A 23,043-nucleotide genomic window follows, 5' to 3' on the forward strand; every position below is an offset into this window, starting at 1 on the left:
TGTGATGGAAGAGATAGAGTATGATCATAGAATGAGATCTCTCTTTGGATTTATAAGGTCATGACAATATGATTGTTAGGAATGGAAGCTTACGTTCCTCATGTTAGGTAGATTTTAGATGGTCTGCAAGTCTGCCATTTGTGAGACTACACATGTGTGAGTTGCTCTTGAAGTAATTGATTTTTCTATGTATGTAACCAGTGCAGACCAAGATCACTCATCAGTTGGCAAATCTTTGCTGACAGATCATGGTCTGCACTGTTTGCTATTACAGTACTCGGTACATATTGTAAAAATGGTCCCTAAAAATGATGAATGGTTATGTCCAGATTAAAATTTTGAAAAGTCCATTTAAGTTATTTAGCATGGTAAGGGTTTATGTTTTTATTTTATTGTTAGGGTGATCGTTACGGAATCACTTGGCCATGAGTTCATTTGTTTGAATCCATTAATCCATTAGGTGGCATTGAATTATTGCAATGTGAAAACTTATGAAAGCTTTAGTTTTTCTACTCCAGTGCCCACTCAAGTCCGAAATAATGCATGAAGCCATGGTGAAGTCTTTCTCATGAACCAAGTCTGCAAATGCACCATAATATATTATCAACAACTTTAGATTTATTAACAACCTTGTCAAATAAATAATGTTTACTGTTACTTGAAAGCAAATGTTAACTTATGAAGCAAACAGAATAAAAGATGAGGAAAAGAAATAAATGATTTATTTTGATGTGTCTTTTAAAGGACCCATTGTTGAAAACTGGTTGTTTCAAGTTTCATAAAACAGTTTCAGCTAATTTGATAACTGTACAAATTTGTCATTTCTTGGAAAAGAGTGTCAAGTTATTTCATGCGGTAATTTATAACTTTCATATGTTGCAGTACTCACAGGAATTTTTTTTTTCCATTTAAGTAAATAACAAAATTACCAAGCATCATTATAGCAGTGATTCATGAATGATCAACTTATTATGTCATTTATATTGGTATAATTTTGTGTACTAGATGTCTGTTATGTAAATGTGAAGAAATTGTTTATGAAAAACTTTGATATGTCTTTTGGTATTGTTGTTTTTTTTTCCATGTTAAAATTTTGTTTTCCTTAGCAAGGCTGTACGCCATTGGCCCTTTAATTTCAATATTTTAATGTTGAATACCGTCTGACAAACAATGGACAACCAAATGAATTTAATATTTATATTGTGTATAATTATGTTTCAAAAGAAAAAAAACATGAACTACTAAATTTAGATAAATAATGGCCTTTCCCAGCTTTAAATTTGGCATAATGAGTTGTTTAGATATAAAAATGCTAAAATATGAACAGCTTAGACAGTACATATGTAGTCCTTAGTCAGAATGCACACATGTGAGGTGTGGACTGTCAGGCTCCATACTTGACACATGCAAGCTATTATTGCCATTAACTGCAGTGTTAATTTAAAAATGCCAGGAAAATTATTTATAGTTCCTGGTCAGAATACACACATGTGAGGGCTGGGCTGGCTCCATACTTGACACATGCATGCTATTGTTGCAAGTAACTGCAAAGTGTTACTTAAAAAATGACAGGAAAATTATTTTTGAAAAGAATAAATTTGTAGCTTTCTTAACCAAGGAAAAGTTTTAAGTTTTCTTTTGAAGTTTAAAGTGTTTGGGGAAACTTGCAAAATACAGAACAGTGGAAAATAATCAAAATATAATCAGCTAAAAAAATTGGATAATTATCATTAAGGAAATTATATTTTAAAAAAAATAACTGGTACAACAAATAAACAAATGATGATTGTTTTGTATCTATGTGTACCTTACACATTGACCTTGAGGTCGTCATTCACATTTATCATTACTAATTTGTAACCACAATTGATATGATCAAATGTTTACTGGAAAGGAAATAATAGCATTTTTTTTCTTCAATAAATTGAATTGTCATTGTAGTTCATTTAAAATAGTTCTTCTTAATTTCTACTTTGTGTCTGATGGCAAAGTTTCTCAGTCTGTAAATTTTACCATTTGTGAACAGAGTTGCTCATCATTTATTTGACAAAAAAACGACCAAAAAAGAAAAGAAAAAAGATTTGGGATAGAGGGTTGACAAAACACACATGTTAAAAAAAAAAAGGAATGAAATGTATTGTCAACTGCTTCAGTGTTGAGTTTAAGTATATATGTGAAATATTACAGTCGTTATTAGATAAAAGCGTTATTGTTTTCATTGAGGTATTTTACCTTATCCATTCATTGAGTCAATTAAAAATATAAAAAAAACTCAACCTTTTTAACCTCTGTATAAGAAAATTTTGTACAAGTTACAGTTTGTTACAGCAAATAAAAACTCTGATGTTCATCATTATATAAGTACATTGAGGCCACCTTGTTCATGTTTAATTAATTGGGTCATACTTAGTGTTGGTCTTTGAAAGCTAGGTACATTGTATATCCTTGTTTCATTATTAATTGTTTGATTCACTAAAGTATCCAGGACTCATTATTTTTGGTAATGCTAACAGGGTAGTGTTAATAAACAAAAAAATATTAAATTTAGACCTTAACATGTCAATATCTTTCATTTTGGGAACTGTCATTTATCAATTATTTCTTACTCTGGAATTAAGAATATTTACAAGTGTCCCAACACTCTACTGTTTTGTCAGTTTAGAGACAGATAGTAGGATGGACATGGGAGGAACTTCAGCATGGGCGTTATGTTATGTTAAATGAGAACTTATACAAAATAATTTACATGTTTTGAGGAGACTGTGCAAAAAGTGATGTAATAGAAAGTGCATTTAACCCAGATAAATTATTTTTTACATATTTAGATCTACTTAAGTGTAAAATAAAGGAAGTTATAAATGTAAAATTATACTTATAATACTTAATGCATTCTAAATTGTATCCACTTTGTACCAATTTAATATTAAATAATAATTTTATGGGTTATGCAAAGGGAATTGTGTGGCATTAGGGAAGTTCAAAACAGGAAGTGAGAAAAATGAAACAGTCTATTTATGTCTGATTGTTCCTTTATTTATTTTGGCTTTATATGTTGATTGTACAGAAATAAAAGAAAGAGAGAGTGGGATGGGGGTGCACATAAGGAAGTAGTAATTAAAGAAATTGTTAATTCATAGTAATAAAAAAGCTCACAGTTTTGAATGACCTTTAAATTATTATAATAAACATTTGTTATTATTGTTCAGGAATTATTTTATTTAATACCTTAACGGCTACAGGTATGAAATATAACATCAAGCCTCAATTATGAGGAAAATTAACTCTAGTTGTTATAAAAATATACTATTTACATAAGTGTACTTATGTCCTTATAATATTGTCTCCTTTGTTTAACACCAAGATTACGGAACATTAAGTTCATGGACTTATGTTAGTGTTATGCTCAAATTTTAGATAATTTAGGATATGAGTAATAGAAGATAATTATTACATTAAATTCCTTCATGGGAGGAAGCCTTTCCTTAAATGTATAATTTATGATTATACATAGATGAAGAATATATGAGCTGTTCTCCGCCATATATTCTTGAACTTAAAACTTAGATAAAACAGAGAGAATTTTAAAAAAATGTATGTATACAATAAATTATTTATTTATTTTCTCTTTTTTTCCAATCATTGCAGGAAGTTGAGACTGACCAGTTTTACAACTTTTTCAAGCCGGAGTTAGAGCGAGATGGCTATCAGGGTATATTTTCTCCGAAATCACGTGCCAGAACCATGACAGAGCAGGAACGAAAACATGTCGATGGCTGTGCCATTTTCTTCAGGACATCAAAGTATGTACACTTAGAAAGTTGGAGAAGATCTTCTCTCTTATTGAACGTCTTAACCCCCATTTTAAATAAAAACTTCTTCCCCCAACACTGATGAAAAAGAATTTCCTCTTATTGTAAACAATCAATCAACCGCTCCCCACCCACACACACATCCCTGCCAAGTTGAATTTCATCATATCATCATTCCTAATGAGAAATATATCATGATCTGGCACAAACACATAATTTCATACTATTTTATTCCTTGTTTTGATTGTCACCCATCAAGAAAATGTCTTCTTCATCAGGCTTAATTGTGAATATTTCACAATCCATTGTACAAAGAATGCCACTTTCAGCTTCATTTTCCATGCAAAAAAATGCAACATGGAAATAATTAAATGTCACTTGAATTGTTTTTTCCCCTTTGTTCATTTTAATTAAAACTTCCTAAATGCCAGTGTAGCATTTTAAGAATTGTTAAAGCATTTTAAGAAGGTACTTTGTTAACCATCACCACTTAGTTAATTATCATCCATAACTCATTGTTTTATATACCACCAAATTTCCAGTCATTCTGAAAAAAACTTCTGGCCATAATAACTTGTGTGGCCCTGAATCAATGATCGATTGAGTGGCAAAGTCTGTTTTTGTCCTGTCTTTCTGTTGACAAATTAAACATTGGCCATATCATTAAATGGCATGCATTCATATGAGTGAAGTAAATTCAATAAAAATCGAAACTAAAGAAAAATAAATTTATAGTTTTAAGAAAACGTATATTTTTTTCACAATCCAGCTGAGACTGTGAATGTATAAAGTAATACAATGCACAGAAGAGATTTTACTGTTTATATCACCGAAATTTTACCCCTGTTAATTTAACAGACAAATATAGACATATTTTTACAAGTTAAAAAGGTGATTTCTGTTAATAGTAAGTGCCTGGTGCAAGGTTAACTCAATTTGTGTGCTTAAAATACCAACAATTTATTTATTAGAATAATTATTAAGTTGTCATAAAATTTTAGAGAAATCCTCTGGAACCCTGCCTTAATATAAGCTAGTGCCTTCAATATAAGGACACAATACATATAAACAGGTATATATATAATATTATATTGGTATAACAGCCATGTTTTGTTTAGATGATCATGACCTCTAACCAATGTCATGAAATTTGTCCGTAACTTTGCTAAAGTAACAGATTTTGGACATAGTATTATGTATTTTGTTCTGCTCTACTTCTGACTAAAAGGTTAAATGGACAATTGATATTTTATTCTTTCTAAATGTCTTGTAGGGGGTCAATATGATTAGCCTATTTATTTGTATATTGATACTTGTTATCCACATTTATCATAATAATATTATTTGTGCCAGCAAAATATATGATCTTTCCCTTAGATTGTATGTCAAAGTATGATGTCAAAATACAATCACAGGGTCTCTTCTGTGTCGGATAGTATCATTAATTTATTAGTGACATTTAAGGTTATTTACCAAATTCCAATTGTACTAAATTGTTTTGTTTTGTTGTTTAAGGCAATATCAGGTTCATAAGTAATTGAAGTAAGAAGATGGTTGTTTTTATGTGTGTGTGTGTGTGTTGAAACAAGATTTCATAAGGTCTAGTTGTTTTTATGTGTGTGTGTCAAAATAAGATTTCATAAGGTCTTAAAATGTCGGGGATAATGAAATAAGATTTAAAGTTCAGAAATCTGTAATGCTGATTTAGGCTTGTAAATTTACCTCAATGCTATAAGTACAGAATTAGAAAATAAGCAGAAAACTTAATTAAGTTGTATTTGCTTTAACAAGGGGATTACATGAACCCTACTGTAAAATAATGAAATGGTAAACTTGACAGAAACATGCAATGCTAGAGAAGTCAGTTAATTAAGTCAAACTTTCCCTGCAATGTTATATTTTCATGTTTAGTTATTTTATTGTGACATTTATGTGGATGTAGACATTTTAACCTATATGTAACATAGGGGGAAGATGGGAGTTAATTTTACATAGTGCTCTTTTGAAGTTTCTTTTTTTTTTTTTGCTTTAATTTATAATGCTTGTCCTGTCAACCATTTCAGTTCAATATGGAGGTTTGGTTTGAGATTATATTGGAAAGTGATATTTCTCTCTTTTTTTTGCTTTGTTTGAGAAGATACAAATAAATGATTCTGAATCTGTTATAAGTACCCTTAGTTGTTCACTGCAAATATATTTTTAAAATATCACACAAAGATGTTGACATTTACTTGTTGATTAACTTGGGTAATAAGTTACCTGCCTGCCAGTATATGACTAAATACGGTTCTGAATGTCCTAAAAAGTAGTGAAATTAAAAACCATAAAGACAGTGTAAGATAATGGGTCATAATATAAAGGTCAAGGTTCAAGGTCATAGAAAGATGTTATTGATTCTTAGATTATTGATTGATACAGATGTAGAATTGTTTAATGGTAAGTTTTCACAGTTCTTAGATTTATGTCTCCACATTGAGGTAACAACCATTTAAGCAACGATCATCTTTTGAACAACCAGTTATATTGATAATGTCATTATTATATTGAAGGTCACTAGAAGACATGGCAGTATTTGACAGAGCCGCGTCACGACAAAACCAACATAATGGGTTTGCGACCAGCATGGATCCAGACCAGCCTGCGCATCCACGCAGTCTGATCAGGATCCATGCTGTTCGCTATCAGTTTCTGTACTTGTAATAGGGTTGGTAAGCGAACAGCATGGATCCTGATCAGACTGCGTGGATGCGCAGGCTGGTCTGGATCCATGCTGGTCGCAAACCCATTATGTTGGTTTTGTCATGACACGGCTCATATGTTTATGATAATTTCATTGTTCTTGTACATCTCAAAACAAATGTACAAAGATATAAGTCATGAAGAAAGGGAATCCAGATGAAAAGTTATGAATTGACCATAAACTGAAATTACTTGAGCTTGTATCTATTTTAAATGTTAGAAGATACTTATCTGTCATAAATGACACAATGTATTAACACGATGTATTGACATGATGTATTGGCATGCATCTTTAACATTGCTCCACTCTGCATTTGATTGAAGTATGGCTGAAGTTTTTTGTATTTAAGGAAATGTCAAAGTTCATACTAAATTGTCTTAGTACTGTAAGTAGTGTAGGATGAACTTGATTTATTGATGTTTCTTGTTTTAGAAAGATGTATAATATTTGTCTAAATCGCATATTGGTATAAAAATGGAATAAAAATGTATTGAAAAGGTCAAGACACCTTGTTTGGATGGCATAAATAAAATGTTCAAAAATAGTTCTTTGATGTATGATGTGAACCTATTATTGATTTGAAACAAAAATTATGACTTTCTTCCTTTGGATTGGGTATTTAAAATCGGACTGTTTCGATACAGTAGTTACAGGTGTCATTAAGGCGGCAGAGCCAAATGCTTCAAATCATTATGGCCGCTCAAATAGAAAAGCTTGTTATGATATAAACAGAAATGCCGCTCAGTTAAACAACCTTCTGCAAAATGTTATGAAACCCTGGTATAAATAATATATATTGTTTTTTTAAAAAAATATATATATATATAAATTTTCATGTATATTATGGTTATAAAAAAGAATTTAAATTTTAATGACTATCTGAAAAGATGCTCTTTAAGTATGATATATTGAGGAAATAATTGAAGATATCATTATTATGCATGTTGTAGGTCATAGGTCAAATTGTCTAGACGCCATATGTTGTTTTAACTGAACTTAAAAAAATGGGGCAGTGGAAAATAGAAAATAAGTATTTCTCATTTAGAAATGATAGTCAAATAGCATTTAAAATAGGATAATAATGCCCTTATATAGCTATAAGAATTATAAAATATTATGAATTTCTGTTCCAATGGCAATTTTTTGTTAAAAGCATAATTATCTTCATCAGGGCCGGAATAATCTGATTTTTACTTTCTTGTCCGTTTTAATTTGAAGCATTTCTTAACTTGTCCATATAATATTTACATAGTTTACTTCTGAAAATTTCCACCTGTCCATACAGGCTGTGGGACAACTTTGGCAATACAAACAATTGATTTTGCCACCCCTGTCTTCATATGGATAGTAGGTAAGAATGAGGGCTTTAATCTAGGGTTTGCATAGATTAAGGCTTTTAAAAAAAAAAAAAACACATCTTTAGGGAAAGAAAAGGAGAAAATGTTGTTTCGCAACTAGAAATGATTTTGCATTAACTTGATAGAAAATGTCAAAGACTTGAACGGTTGATAAAAGGATGATGAAAAATAGTTGACAGAATAGTGATATAAACAATCTCTGAAAGATTATATTAGTCAAAAATGTTGGCGTTTAAGTACCTACAAAAATTATGACATGTTTTTGCATCATTCTTTGTAAAATACACATTTTACACATTTTTCTGAAGAAATATGTCTTAATATGGATGGTTCTATGCACCTAATTCTTTCACACTAATGGATAATGTCAAAAGAGACGAATGTTTTGTAACAAAAAAACAAGGAAGACTCTTAAAAGTAAGATAATAATTTACTAAAAATTAATGTCATCATACACAGATTCTTGAGTGCATTATGGAATATCTTACATGATGGAATATATCTCTTGATATTATGACAGTTAAATCTGTGTTTTCACACATATCAAAAAAAATAATGTCCTGATACCTCCTCTTCGAGTGAACTAACGAGATAATGTATATTTTGATTACTTCCCTTGCTAGAATTCAAGAATATTTGACAACGGAACTTTATTTTGCATAAAAAAACAAGTTATATACACATTATATTTTAAACATAATTATAGGAATGTTAAATTTATTAGATAAATGTTCGTAATGATTTTATAGTTTCATCAGGTTCTATAACCCTTCATTAACCGCTAGCAGCAGCAGCATATTCTACCCTATGTGACCAGTGCAGACCAACATCAACCAGCACATCTATGTACAGTCTGATCATGGTCTGCACTGTTCGCTATACAGTCAGTACATATGTATTAAAATTTCCCCTTAAAATGATAAATGGTTTTGTTCAGATTGAAAGATTAACAAATCAATTTTAGATATTCAAGAGTTCTCATTTAAATGTATGAAAAGTTCCTTTCTTGAAAGGAAACCAGGCTGTTATCAAGATTTCAATCAAATACAAGCTTGCTGAATGATCCCTATAGATCAGTCGAACGATTTCCTGATAGATTCAAAAGCTTCTGAATATTTCTAATATTTCATGATAATGTTATTCAAGTGAATGCTTTGTAACCTCAGAACTGTTAATATTTAATGTGACACTTTCCATTTGAACGCATTTTCTGAAAGAGAGAATATTTCCTTATGTGAAAACTACCTTTTGTATCTAACTTTATCCTTATAGAATGTTATGTTAATAGAAGTAGTATTAGAGTTTTGAACTTTATGTTATACTATATAAATGAAATTTCCGGCTTTAAATATTTATATAAAGTTTATCCAGGAACTATTATAATACTGTAGTAACCTGTTCCGTAAAAAAAATTATGAGAACATAAATCGAAAGGCAAGGGGACACTCAACAAAACATTACCCCCTCAAACACAATACAGTCCCATAAGTCTAAGAAGTTATAAAGATACAACAACCCAAACACTTTGTAACTTTTTATTAACCCCTACCATGCTAAATATCTTAAATGGACTTGACCATCTTTAAGTCTTGGCAAAAACCATTCATCACTTTGAGAGGAAATTTCATGATATTATTTACTGACTTAATTAGTGAACAGTGCAGACCATGATCAGATGTCACAGAATGTTCTGGTCGATCTTGGTCTGTGCTAGTTGCATTGGTTTAAAGCTGTTGCGATAAGGCAGGCAGGGAGTTAATCATCTCATATTTTTAAAGCTACATGCCTCCAGATGAGCCAAAATATTTCAAGAAAATTAAAGTTGAGAAAAATGTACTAAGATTTTAAGGAAATTAAAAAAGTTCAAACAATAATTTACATGTTATGTAGGATTATGGACTGATTTTGCTGTATTTATCACCATATTTCTACTGTGTGTTACTTACACAGTAAAGGGCAAATTTTGCTTATATTGAAGTCTTTTGGGTAATCTATATGGGTTGCAAGTGCTGATTGCAATGTGTAAATTATTTTATATGTTCAATTCACAATACTCCACTTTTATATACATTTTTAAAATTTTCATGAAAATTTGCACGATTCTGCTGGGGGCATGCTGCTTTAAGTCAAGGTTTTACAATATCTGTTTTCTGAGAATTTTAACAAACATTCAAAAAAAGTATACTTGTCTGTTATAGTGTTAATAAACATGCACCGGGTATATCTTTACATTTATCCTGCATTTGGGAAAACTTTCTATTTTGAACTTAAATTCATCAAATAAAGTTATAAATTCAGTGCACACACACGGGGGTTTCCGTTTTCAGTTACATTTACATGAGAAGTGTGATAGCTTTTCCTGTCTTAATCAGAGTAAAAATAAAAAAATACACATACCAGTGCTATTTTCAGGATAGATTTTCAGATACAGTTGATATAAATTGTATAGCTGTAAATTGGTCAGTAAAAAGTAAAATTTGATTGCATTAAACTGTATGTACAGAATAAGATTTCAGAAAAAAAAAACCTTCACTTTGTTAATTTTCAGTGGTTTTTCTTACTTTATTGGGAAGAGGCCTTAGCCTCTTGATCTTGTCAAAAAGTTACCAGTAAAATTGCTAATTTGGGAAGTAAAAAAGCTACATGAATTTAAAGAAAATTTAAATTGGGGAAGAGGGTTTTATAGGCCTCTGTTTTTAAGGAGGAAAATCACTGATTTTGTTGTATTGAAGAAACACTTAGTTCTGGTTTAAGTTTGGAAATGTTCATTTTTACTGTAAAGGATAGCAGTATTAGAATTAACGGTCAACTCTATAAAATGTAGTGAGACTAAGTGACCTTGCTTGATGTTCAGCCTTTATATTAATAGGTTAGACAAGTCATTGATGTGTTCAGTTTTTCAAAAAAAGTAAACTTAATTGTTTGTTTCAGATTTAGCCTTGTTAAAGAGCACCTTATCGAGTTTAACCAGTTAGCGATGGCAAACGCAGAAGGTTCTGACCAGATGTTGAATCGGGTCATGACCAAAGATAACATTGGACTTGCAGCATTACTTGAAACTCATGAAGGAGTTTTCGACAGCAGTGGTAAGTAATTATACTAAAATAATCCAAAAATTTTATAGGTTTGGCCTTATTTGTGCAACTCTAAAAAACAAAACAATTAACAACTGCCAGTGCATTGATATGTACAGTTATTTATGTCCTTTTTTGCCCATATTTTCAGTGGAACTGCTTAACCTTATTATAAGTATTTGAAAATTTAACTTGAAAGTCGAATTTAAAAATTGAATTGAAAATTATAATTAGAAAACCTTATAAAAGTTTCACCTTTTCCCAAATATAAAACATGGATTGAATGTCTTGAAAAAAAAAACCACTTAGATCGACAGCCTTTTAATTTGTAAAAAAAACCAACAACATGAACACGCGACTAAAATGAACGTGTGACCGCCAATATGAAAGCATGATTACGTAACACATGTCAGAGGGACTAAATCTTCCATTATTATAATCGAGATTAAGGTCAATATAGGGCAGCTTAAATATTAAAATAATCCGCTTTAACATTAAATTGAAAAGTGCACAATGGTATTGCTTTCATATTTTCATGAAATCATTTTAAACAGCTTATTTTTGTTGTTAATATCTTCAAGACGCCACCTATGATAATCAAATGTCAGCATTAAAAAAATTAGTATGCATATAAAATTAACCTTGTCAAGTATGTAGTAGTACAAATCTACTAGTAAGCTTCACTAATGAAGTTGAAGACCTTTTATTATAAGATTACTATATAAGCTCTAATGACTATTAACCTGCAGTGATTTATGCAAGCATTGGTAGTTTTGTTGTCTGATTTAATTATTTTGATTTAGAATGGTGTTTATGTTGACAGATTGTTTTCAAGCATTTTTCAAGTATACACAGTTCGTATACTGTCTGAACAGTATATGCTGTCACCTCTTTATAAAGTGGTGATTCTGGGCAGGAATAAATTCCACCATGTTTTTAACTTGACCACCATTGAACATGGTTTGTGGCCAGTATAATGCTGACTGGTATTGATAACTTGATAACGGTCATCAGCAAAATGATACAAACATCATGTCTTGTTTTATCAATGTATATGATATTCATTGCAACCTGTATAAAGTGACCCACCTGTCTACAATGGCCATTCTAGCTCAATCTGCTTGCTGACCATCATAGACAAGTTAGACTGTATGTACAAATTTTGTGCAGTTGATTTTATTTTCTTAATAACTATGGTTTATTTAAGTTCTTCAGTTCTTAATTACACACACAATTTTTTTTAACATTTAGTTGACCATGTTGTTAAAGTGGCCGACAAGAGTTTAGATATTGAACAGGAAATTTTTGGCCATGAAAATGGATCCTGTTGCATTAATGTTATGCCTGTAGGTTTTAAGAAAACGTAACATAAAAAAAGACAAATAAGAATTACTTCATGTGAAATAACCAAATTAAATAAATGCAAAAGCAAGCAATTATCCTTCTGCATCACTGCAGAAATTGTAATTTGATCTTACAAATTTGCTGCATGAATGATCATTCATGGATAAAAAGGGGTATTGGGTTACTTATGCACATATTTTAAAAGTAAATGAACTGTCTGTATATGTAGGTTTTCAGTAGTATAGTTTCTATTGACCCTTTAATGCACGGGTGAATTCCTCCAAGGTGATTTATAAATTTGGGTAATTTAAATCTTGAGTTTTAATATAGGTTATATAATGTAGGTTATGCTATTTTTTGTGATATTTTAACTTGACTGTCCGTAGATTGTGGAGAATTATGATATTCACGTTGGTGTTGGCGTCACATTTTGGTTAAGTTTTTGCAGGTTGGTATCTCTAAAACTACTGAAGGGAATGGATGGAAACTTAGCATACTTAATTGAGGGCATAATAGGTCATTTTCTATGGCCCCGTAACTCTAACATCTATTTTGACAGATGTATGGCCCTGTTTGAACAATCACTAGAACAATCAAGCACAATGTCCTACTGGCAGCTGTTGTTTTACATTTATTTTTTGTGAGAAATAAAAAAAAAGAAATACACGGTAGTTCAGAAGACATAAAATGGATTTTCACAAGCAATATTAAGATTCAGATTGTATTGCATTATTCTGTTATAAGTAAGAACTGTGTTACGGTCATGACCTTTTTGCACTAAAATAATCCAACAATTTTAACCGCATAAAGGGTGGTTTCTTACTGTCAGGCCTGAAATATGATGAGATATAGTGAAAATCTTCAAGACAAAAACATATAGTATTACGTGAAGTTTAGTATTTCATGAAGTTAAAATATGACCACTTGTAAGTGTTCCTGCACTTAATGAAGCCAGAAGCTGTTGCAATGGCATAACTACAAGTAATAAATACAGTCCTTACAAGTTTGATGCAATATCATCGTACCTTGTAAGATTTCAAAGAATAAGTTAGTGCAGTGTTAAGATGAACATTCAACTTATCAATCTTACTTACTGGGGCTTTATGCACTGTCACATTGCATAGAATGAGTAGCTTAAAAGAAGCATGCTGAAGTATAAGAGGTTTACATAAACGATGATAAGACTCGTGATTTTGTATTCATGACTGTATAATCCCTCCTATATAAGAAGATTATTAAAACGAAGCAATATGTGGTGAGGTCAGTGACATATTTATTTACGTCAATAAGAGAAAGTAAGAGACAGAAAGTAGTCTTTTTTGGAATTAATCAGATTTTGTTGTTACATTGTCTTTATTTAATCCTGCGTCTCTGCTGTTCTGTAGTTAAATCATCCAAAAAAATTAAAGCACAAAATATGTTTTAAGTTAACCACAATCTGAAAGGTTCTAATTATGTATACAAATAGAAACAATAAGAACATTGTGGTGTTTGTTAATTTGATGTCCCCATGTGTAGTTATGATTGTCATTTCGGAAGCTGTGACATTAATCTATGTGTTGGTGTAGCAGATGATAATGATGATGATGATGATACTGATGACGTTTATGATGATGATACTGATGATGATGATGTTGATGCTTGATTTATGGTTTCATTGAGCCTGGTGGTGGTTTGGCTGATAATATTGATGATGATAGTGATGATTATACCATGGTCAGTAACCTTAATGACCATGGTCACACCATGGTCAGAAACCATGTTTGTGGCCATTTAACATAACATGGTCAACCATGGCTAACCATGACCTGTGAGCCATGTTAGTTCATGTTATTTCATGATAAAACATGATACATTTCACCTGGGTAATTTTAAGGCAAACTTGATAATTATTATGATTTATCAAAAAAAAATAAAAAAGTGTGTCCTTCACTTAAAATTACTAAATTTAATTGATATCTTTGCATTTAAATTAAATGTGACCATGGCCTTGGCTCCTATAACAGCAGTAAAGATTGCTTTAAGGAAATATAGTAAGACATGAAGACAAAGTCTCTGAGCAACATTTAATAAAAGAATGTGGTTAGAAATATGTTGTGAAATTGTTTTAGGTTGCTGCAGTTGTTGACAAAGTTAAACTGGGTTTATTTGATTTTGTCGTTATTTCCTTGTTGTTATTGATCCCAGTTCTAGAATTCACATATCACATGTTTTCTTGTTTCAGATGATATTTTAATATGTTGTGAGAGTAGCACCTGCGTAAATGCTCACGTATTTAAGTTCTGCTTGTATTTGACCAAAAGATCGCGTAACTGAAAAAACAAAACAAATTATGAAAAATAGAATAAATAACGAAATGTGAAAAAATGACAAACATGTCCGCAAAATTCTATATAAAATTTAAAAATTAATTTGCTTTGTGCACATTAAAAAACATGCAAGCTATTATTTTTCCCAGTTTTATATGTTATTTTCTATGATTTATTGGTCAGATTTTGTTTTATATGGTCTTTTTTTACTCGATAATATATCAAAAGAGGAAGTTAAAATACCGGCATTTAGTAAAGTTTTAGGTTTTTCTCTTTTTGGTTTTATTTGGAACTGGTTTTTACCACAGGGTTATGTGTAACTAGGTTATGATAATAATAATACTTGTCAACATCTCATGTAATGTACATTCGGAAGTTAAGTATTCTGCAATTATATAATAATGCAAATGATCTCATTTCCCTTACAAATCTCAAAACAAATCACAATTCGCAAATAAATTGATACTGATATTAGTTTGATATGGTTATCTATAATTTATTATGCCAAAAGCATGAATACATTGTACTTTAAGTTGATAAGATGCTGTTTTCATGGTCCATTGGCAAAAAAAATAAATTATGTGATAATCATCTGAGAAAGTTAACCTAGAAAATCACAGTTTGGAAAAATGATATTTATCAGTTGTTAGTATGACCTTAAAAAGTAAAATTTGCTGTAAGTTTTTCTTTGTGTTACCACTATAGAATAAAATGTTGTGTGATTAAGGTTATTGCTGGACTTCGGTCACTGTTCTTTTGTGACATAAATGAACACTAAGCATATTTATTTAAGTATGTGGTTATAAAAAAAAAACTTTGGGGGAAAAAAAAAAAAAAAAAATATGTAAATTTTTATCATCTGATAAAGTTATTTTTGCAAAGGAAAGGGTGTGTTTATTGCACACTGTTAAATACATTTTCTCCTGGGGATGTGATAGGTGCATACGTTTTGCATGGTAATTGTTACTTACTGGTATATACTTTTCCCCACTTCAGGTTGATACTTTTATCAAAAGAAATCAAATTTCACACAGTCATAGTGTATCAAATATTTGCTGTCATTTGGTCTATTTTGTCCATACATGTACAGTAAATGCTCATTTTTATAAGGAGGACAAAAAGTATTAAAATTTATTCATGTTTTTCCAGCAGCCATGTCATACTATGTCATGGGTTACTTCCCCTGAAACTGGTATAGTGATTTTAAAGAGAGAATAGCTATGAAAAGGAAATAATTGTTTGTTTGTTTCATTTTACGCCTTTTTCCAACAGTATTTCAGTCATATAGGCGGGTAGTTTCCTAACCATCGTTCCTGGAGAGTTACACCAGTACTAGACTACCTGCCTCCGCGCTAAACTACCAAAGCATCTCCCGGGATCGAACCCACGCCAGAGAGGTAACTGGATTAGAAGTCATTGACTCTAACCCCTCAACCACGGAGGCGGTTAAAGGAAATGATTATTCACAACTAAAATATAATATTCTCCTCTAAAACACATGGCAAGAACCATTATAAATGACAATAAAACAGTGGCGGGGTGTCCTTTACCTGCTGGTTTTATTTTGATTTTTTCTATTGGATGATTTAATTCAATGTACCAGTAATGACATTTTGCATGTTCTGTAGATTATTATAATTATATCCTTATTAATTTAATGTTTTATTTTCAAATGGAAGGCAATAATTTACAAATATAATCATTAGTAAAAGGTAATATAACCTGAGTTATGATGATAGAAAGAAGTAAATGGCATGAAAATGTGACAATTTATATTAATATGACAATAGCAAAGTAATGAAAAAACTAAAAAAACTGACAACACATGTGTACCATGCTGTAATAAACGTGATTTAGAAAAATGATAATTTGCTGTCAATTGTATTGAATACCTCATTTAATGTTGATAATTGAACTAAACATCTGTCTATGCTGACGTTTAATTTTGCACATATGCTGAAAAAAGTTACAGCAGGTGCTTGCTGTATTACTTGTAGGATTGGTTTGAGAAAGTTATTAAGTTTATGTTATGAGAACATGTTTGGGAACAAAGCTCAATGTATCATTTGATTGGCTAAGGGTTAAATTAGTTCCAATTAGCTTTGAATCCTTTCAATCATAGGAAGTAAAGTTCATGATTGAAAATTGGGGGTAGGGGCAGTGAGGGGGTGGCGGCAGTGGATTGGGGGGGGGTTGTATTGCTCCAGCATAAATGTTAAACAGTTTTACGCACATGATACTCTGCTGTCGGTGCGATTTAAGATACAAGAAGTCTTCCTCCAGTGGGAGAGTCAAACAAGTTTTTATACCTAATGGCTTAAAATACAAGGACACTTACTTCAGCATAAATGTTGAACAGATTTGTACATCTGATTCTGTGTGTATGTGACTTAAGACATCATTGTCAAATTATATTCTTTGTAATTCTTATTGCAAGTCAATGAAAGATATAGTGTGGAAGGCCTGTGAGTTCCAAATGGATTAATGTTGCTATGAGAGTTTAAATCAATGATCAGACAAAAGTAAAGAAAATAAGTATGAAGACATGCTTCTGTAACCTCATTTATCAATCACATATTAAGAGAACTGTTTGTGTTCCACTTTCCACTTTGAGAGGTCCATGTATTTATATTGAATGTTCTCAATTCTGTCCACATTTGAATGCTCTAGTTATTTGTAATTTGGTTACAGATATTAAAAATTAAATGTGAGCGACAGCTTGCAGACTGAATTCATTATTATGTATAATTTTTTATTTTATAGGCCATAATCAAGTGAATTTATCAATATAGAATGTATGTATCTTGTATAGCATAAGAAATATACGACATTATTCTGAGTGAAAAATTAAAGAATTAAATCATTCTTGGCAACTAGTCCTATAGAAAAACTCTAACATTGAACAGTTCTATTTTTGGGATGTTTTTCTTTTTCAAAAACAAAGTCAAATAATGGTTAAAAGTATGATTTTAATCTGAGTATTTGTGGAAAAAAACCACTCCAAGACTTTCTGTATGGGATGGACACAAGTCCCATTATGTAGGCCTAACTACGGCTCTTATACAAAGACATTTTCAATGAAGTATAGAAAACATCAGGGTGTATACCTTAATAAAGTCTACCTTTCATCTTAGTCTGAGGGCTAAGATATTCAATATAATGAAAGTTAAAAAATACAGTATGAATATAATGATGTTATCTGTAACTTTTAAGGACAGAAAGTTAACCACATATTTAAAGTTAACCACATTATACCTAATGGTACATGAGAAATTTACAAGTTATGAGATTTATCAATCTTAACAAATGTAGGATTCTATGATTTTCTTTAAGAAACTTGAATATTATTTTAATGGCATGACATCCCCACTTTACGTTTAAATATTGAATTTTACGTAACTGTTTGATTCTTAAACTGCAACTGACTCTTAGCCTTGCAACCAGTGCAGACCAAGATCTGCACATTTGCGAACCTTTTCTGTAAACGTGATGAATGTCTAGATTGAAGGATGTACAGGCCCTTTTAAGATATTTAGTGTTAGAATTGTTAAAAGTGGATTTTTTTATTTATATTGAGATTTAGCATTAACGTGAATCAGTATATCTTGTAACCGCTATGTATGTAATATACGGATTTTATGACGCAAATTTATCCATAATATTACGGCAATAAAATGATGTCAGTAAAACCACATCAATCTCGTTGTTAATCCTCTTGTTTCATTTTTTTTATGTTGACAATCTTCTGCTTAATATTCTGGAAAATAATAATAAGCTGAGTATTAATTGTTGATGCAATTAAGGCATGCAATGTGCACTTTTAGTCGAGGTAATTATTTTGCGTTCTGAAAGTTTTAAAGGATGATTAACGATGATTATTACGCCTTGATATTCCTGTATAACGTATAAGGAAGTAATTCCGGTTTTTACCTTAGAATACAATCTCTTTAAGTTTTATTGTAGCATAATAAAGATCTTATTAATAATTTATTGATTGGTTTTTATTGTTAATAAAATGGAGGGCAAATATAACAAATTATGCTCCTTAACACCTGATCTTACATAATATCATTCTTTTCAAACTTGCAAATTTGTAAAGATAATAAACATTTCTATAACTTACCTGTATAATATAGTCTGCTGTATGACATGGAAAAAAAGATAACCTGACAGAAAAAAGTCTGTATTGCACATGTGATGTATAAAAAATATATATACATGTACAATGTATATACATGTATATATAAATGTTTGTTTTTCTGAAGAAGGCTTAAAACAACGTTTGTTTTTATTTAACAGCTTATACACTTGATGTATTAGATGCAGGCATAGTTAAATTCATTTCATGCCAAATTCAGGTTTTAGGAGTGAAGATACATACTTACATAATCCAAAAATATTTGACTATTTTATAAAGGATCTTCTTATATTTTACCCCCTTCTCTTTTGTAGACTTGGTCACATGTTCTGTTTTGTTTTCATCACACAATAGTTCTTATATTGATCTCTTTTTCTCCCACACAGGTGGTCTCCCTCCAGAGGGTAAGATCAAGCAACCCCTGCTTGTAACGACGGCTCACATGCACTGGGACCCAGAATTCTCCGATGTGAAACTGATTCAGACGATGATGCTCATGTCTGAACTGAAGAAGGTGGTAGAAGAGAGCTACCAGGTTATACGTCCAGACATTAATGGACAAACTGTTGATTGTAATTCCATACCTATGATACTATGTGGTGATCTCAACTCTCTACCGGAATCAGGTACTTGTTAACTTGTTTTCTGAATTTTTTTTCGCCATGTTTTAAGTCCATTAAATTTTGTATAATGCATGTATTTGATCTGTAGATATTGATTTTGTTAGGACAAAAAGTAGAGCTGTTTTCATGACCTCAAACTCAGGTCTCGGGTTTGAGTGGTTAGAAATGGACACAGAGCCTACCTTGACCAAAAACTCAGAAAAAAAGCTTCATAACCTCAAGGGTTTGGCTCCTTGATTTTTCAATATTTTGTTATAATTCAATGTACTCCATTAAGTGATGATGTTGAATAAAATTCAGTTCAAACTTGGAATTATTGTTCATGAAAAGGCTCGGGTATTGGAAATATTTGTAATGCTGACTCAAATTTTGACAGATTGAAATTTAACATTTATTCTTGGTGAGATAAGTACTATTCTTTGTACAGACATCTCTAGATATATATATATTTTTTCAACATTACAATGATATCCTGATTTGTTTTTTAAGTGCAAAAACATTATACATGTTTACTAAATATTGCAAAAGTGTGTACCATAACTATCCTGTTTAACTCGTTCGCAATATGAATTCTTTTTGCCTTTTGTGTCAATAGTTATTATATTACTAGGGTATTTTTGCCATTGTCATATTTATTATTATGTTCTATAACAAAGTTGTTTGGCATTTAGAAACAAATTTTGGCGCAATTTCATAGTTGTTTTGTTTTTTTTTAATAAAAAAAAAAGAATAAAAATAAAAAAAATAAAAATATAGTCTAAGGCATATCATGTGAATAATTTCATAAATTGAAACTAGTGATTGTGTCATGCTAGAGTAGTTAAATACAAACATTGGGGGCTGATGTTAGCTGATCTCCATGCAGTATCTGATTCATTTTCCATGGCTGCCTAAACTTTATGAGCTAGTTTAATGGATTTTGTTCAAAATAAGTGTAGAAAAGTAAAATTTTACACCTACTGCGAAGATCATTATAATATGATTATTGACAACTATTTTTTCTTAGTGAATTGCGAGCTTTCATTTATTTGTCTTTTTTTTAATTTACAACATTGCTGTATTAAGTTATGCTAAATAATGCAAACACACATTTAAATAATTCTGTTTGAATCGCCCATGGTGGGCGAGAAACGTTTAATTTGTCTGGAGCATATCTTCTACATGGATGGAGGGATTTGAGTTTTTATATATGATACATAAATTTAAATGTTCACCATCATGAGAAAGTGTCTCAAACGTGAATTAAATGTCTAGGTCAAAGGTCAAGGTCTTATTTGGTTCAGTCAAAGATGCTTGTCTGCAACAAAACTTCTACATACAATTGATGTCAATGTTTACCATTGTTAGGGGGAGTATCATATCAGTTTTTGTGGTCAAGATGACACATAGAGGTGAAAGTCTGATAAAAATATGAAAAAAGTGTTTGCAGACCTTTTTATTATCATGAATTGAAAAAATGTTGACCATCATGAAACTATTTAAAGCATAATCTAAGTGTCAAGTCCATTTATGTAAATACAACATACTGGAGATAATGAAATGTCCTGATTTTGTCCATGCCATATCTTATACATGCATGAATGCATTTTAGTATGACATGATACAAATGGACACCATCAGTGTTGCCCACTTAAACTACCATATGAAAGTAGGTCAGATGTCAAGGTCATACATAGAGGTCAAATGAAACTCTCTGTAGCACATCTATGCAAAATTAGAGCCTTGTTGCTCTTGTGATATGAACATTGTGTGACATGGTGACACTTTCTTGAATTATAATATCTTAGATATTTCTTGTGCTATTTTGTTATTGATTAGAAGGAAAATGCTTACGTTTTTACTTAATGTGTTAGTGAATACTTAAAATAACTATTTCTCAAGAAGCAGTATTTTTAGTATTCAATATCTCTCCATTTGCATGTGAGACTATGTAGTTTTTGTGCTAATGGCTCTTGAACACGAAATCACATGTTGAAAATGTTCTGTTCTTTGCTCTCGGATTACATTGATTATGAGGATTTTTACATTTTCTTTTGTCTTCCCATGTTTTTCAACCCAGAATTTCATATTGATTTTTGTATATGTAAAGTACAAGTATCACTCCTTTTGTTCTTTTAACTAGATAACCAGTCTTGCCTGAAAACTTTAGTTCCAACCTAGTAAACTGGAATATTACTCTTTTCTTATCTGTTCATAGAACTTGTGTAGAAGTATAGTCCGCTGAGGAAAATAGAAAACCAGCCTGGTGAATAAGTGTTCCAGTCTATTAATCTTTTAAACCAACTAAAGTACAATAATAAACAAGAAATCAGTCAAGTGAACCACACCTTACACTGCCGGAAAAGAAAATAATTAGCCTTTGCCAGCAGTATAGGGGCTGGTCTGAGACATAACTTCTGTGAAGGCTTACCAGGCTCTATACTTTTGGCTGACCAAATTCAAATTTTAATCTTGATATCCCTAAAATTGATAATGGACTGTCTCAAAAATGGAACCTGGACTGGTCCTTCTAAGAAATTCAGAAAATTAAAGGCTATGGTACCAATCTGTTCTGGTTATACAAATAATGTACCAGTTAAGTGTACTAGAATACCAGTCTGTATAACTGAAATGCCAATCAGGTTTACTAGAATGGTTATCGGTTGTGCTTATATTCAAATAATAATACTTGAGTACCAGTTTAGTGAATGAATGTACATGTACCTGTTTAATTCATAAAACTTCATTATTAATGTTGTCAGCATGTTACTTAACTTACTTGTACTTTATATCAAAATAAGAGGAAAATGGAGAAGTTCATCACATCAAAACCAAACTATCTAATGGTTTTGGTTTTATCAAACTTTAATCAGGGATTTTACTTTATATATTGTGACTATATTTACAGGTGTAATCGAGTATTTGTCCACTGGTCGGGTTGCCAGCAATCATACAGATTTTAGAGAAATCGGCTACGAGGCGTGTCTTCAAGTGTTTAATAATCATAAAGAAACTAGAGAACTCATGCATAAATTCCGATTAGCAAAGGCATATGAAGACAACATCATGAGACACACAAACTATACGTAAGTGAAGGGAAAATATTATAAGCCTGACAATATGTGGCATTGTCTTAAAAAATGTTAGAATAACGTTTTTATATAATCGATAACTATTCTATATAATTTTGTAATCATTATCTTGAATACAATCTAATTTTGCTGGAAATATCGGCATAGAATCTAGATCTACATTTTAATCTAGTTTAGACCCTAAATGGACTTGTCCAAATTAAGATTGGGACCGATATACAAAATTGCAAGGTAAAAAGTTCATAAGTGAAGCAGTCAAAAAGAAGTCTAACTTGCAGTTTGGCCAATCTGTGTTGTTAACTAGTGTCAACTACAAATCTAGAAGTGCTGTTATTCAGCTATAATTGCTGTGACTGTGTGATTAATTAACAAATGACATTTGATAAATGATGTTTGTTTAGAATCTGAGAAGGTGCTGTAATACGATGCGGTATTAACAAGCTATCTGTTGTATCGTGATTGATATTGCAGTGCATGGAAATAAAGAAAATGTAAAATCTGAATTATGCAATAAAACTTTGTATGGCAACAGCTTTTTTGTATTATATGATTATAATAGTTCGCTGGTATTAAAGAT

At 31.0% G+C, this 23,043-nt stretch overlaps 1 protein-coding gene across 2 annotated transcripts in view; it reads left to right on the forward strand.

Annotated features, from left to right (window-relative positions):
- LOC132713552 (CCR4-NOT transcription complex subunit 6-like) overlaps positions 1 to 23,043 on the forward strand; it is a 69,838-nt gene that overhangs the window by 38,644 nt on the left and 8,151 nt on the right. For both annotated transcript variants that reach the window (XM_060696299.1, XM_060696224.1), the window contains 4 exons: positions 3,646 to 3,800; positions 10,839 to 10,993; positions 19,159 to 19,398; positions 22,283 to 22,460. In XM_060696299.1, the coding sequence (XP_060552282.1) occupies positions 3,646 to 3,800; positions 10,839 to 10,993; positions 19,159 to 19,398; positions 22,283 to 22,460 (728 nt within the window). The remainder of the gene's footprint in view (positions 1 to 3,645; positions 3,801 to 10,838; positions 10,994 to 19,158; positions 19,399 to 22,282; positions 22,461 to 23,043) is intronic.

This window comes from Ruditapes philippinarum, unplaced genomic scaffold, assembly GCF_026571515.1.
Source record: "Ruditapes philippinarum isolate M1 unplaced genomic scaffold, ASM2657151v2 ctg167_1_1_1_1, whole genome shotgun sequence".
In the NCBI taxonomy this organism is placed as follows: domain Eukaryota; kingdom Metazoa; phylum Mollusca; class Bivalvia; order Venerida; family Veneridae; genus Ruditapes; species Ruditapes philippinarum.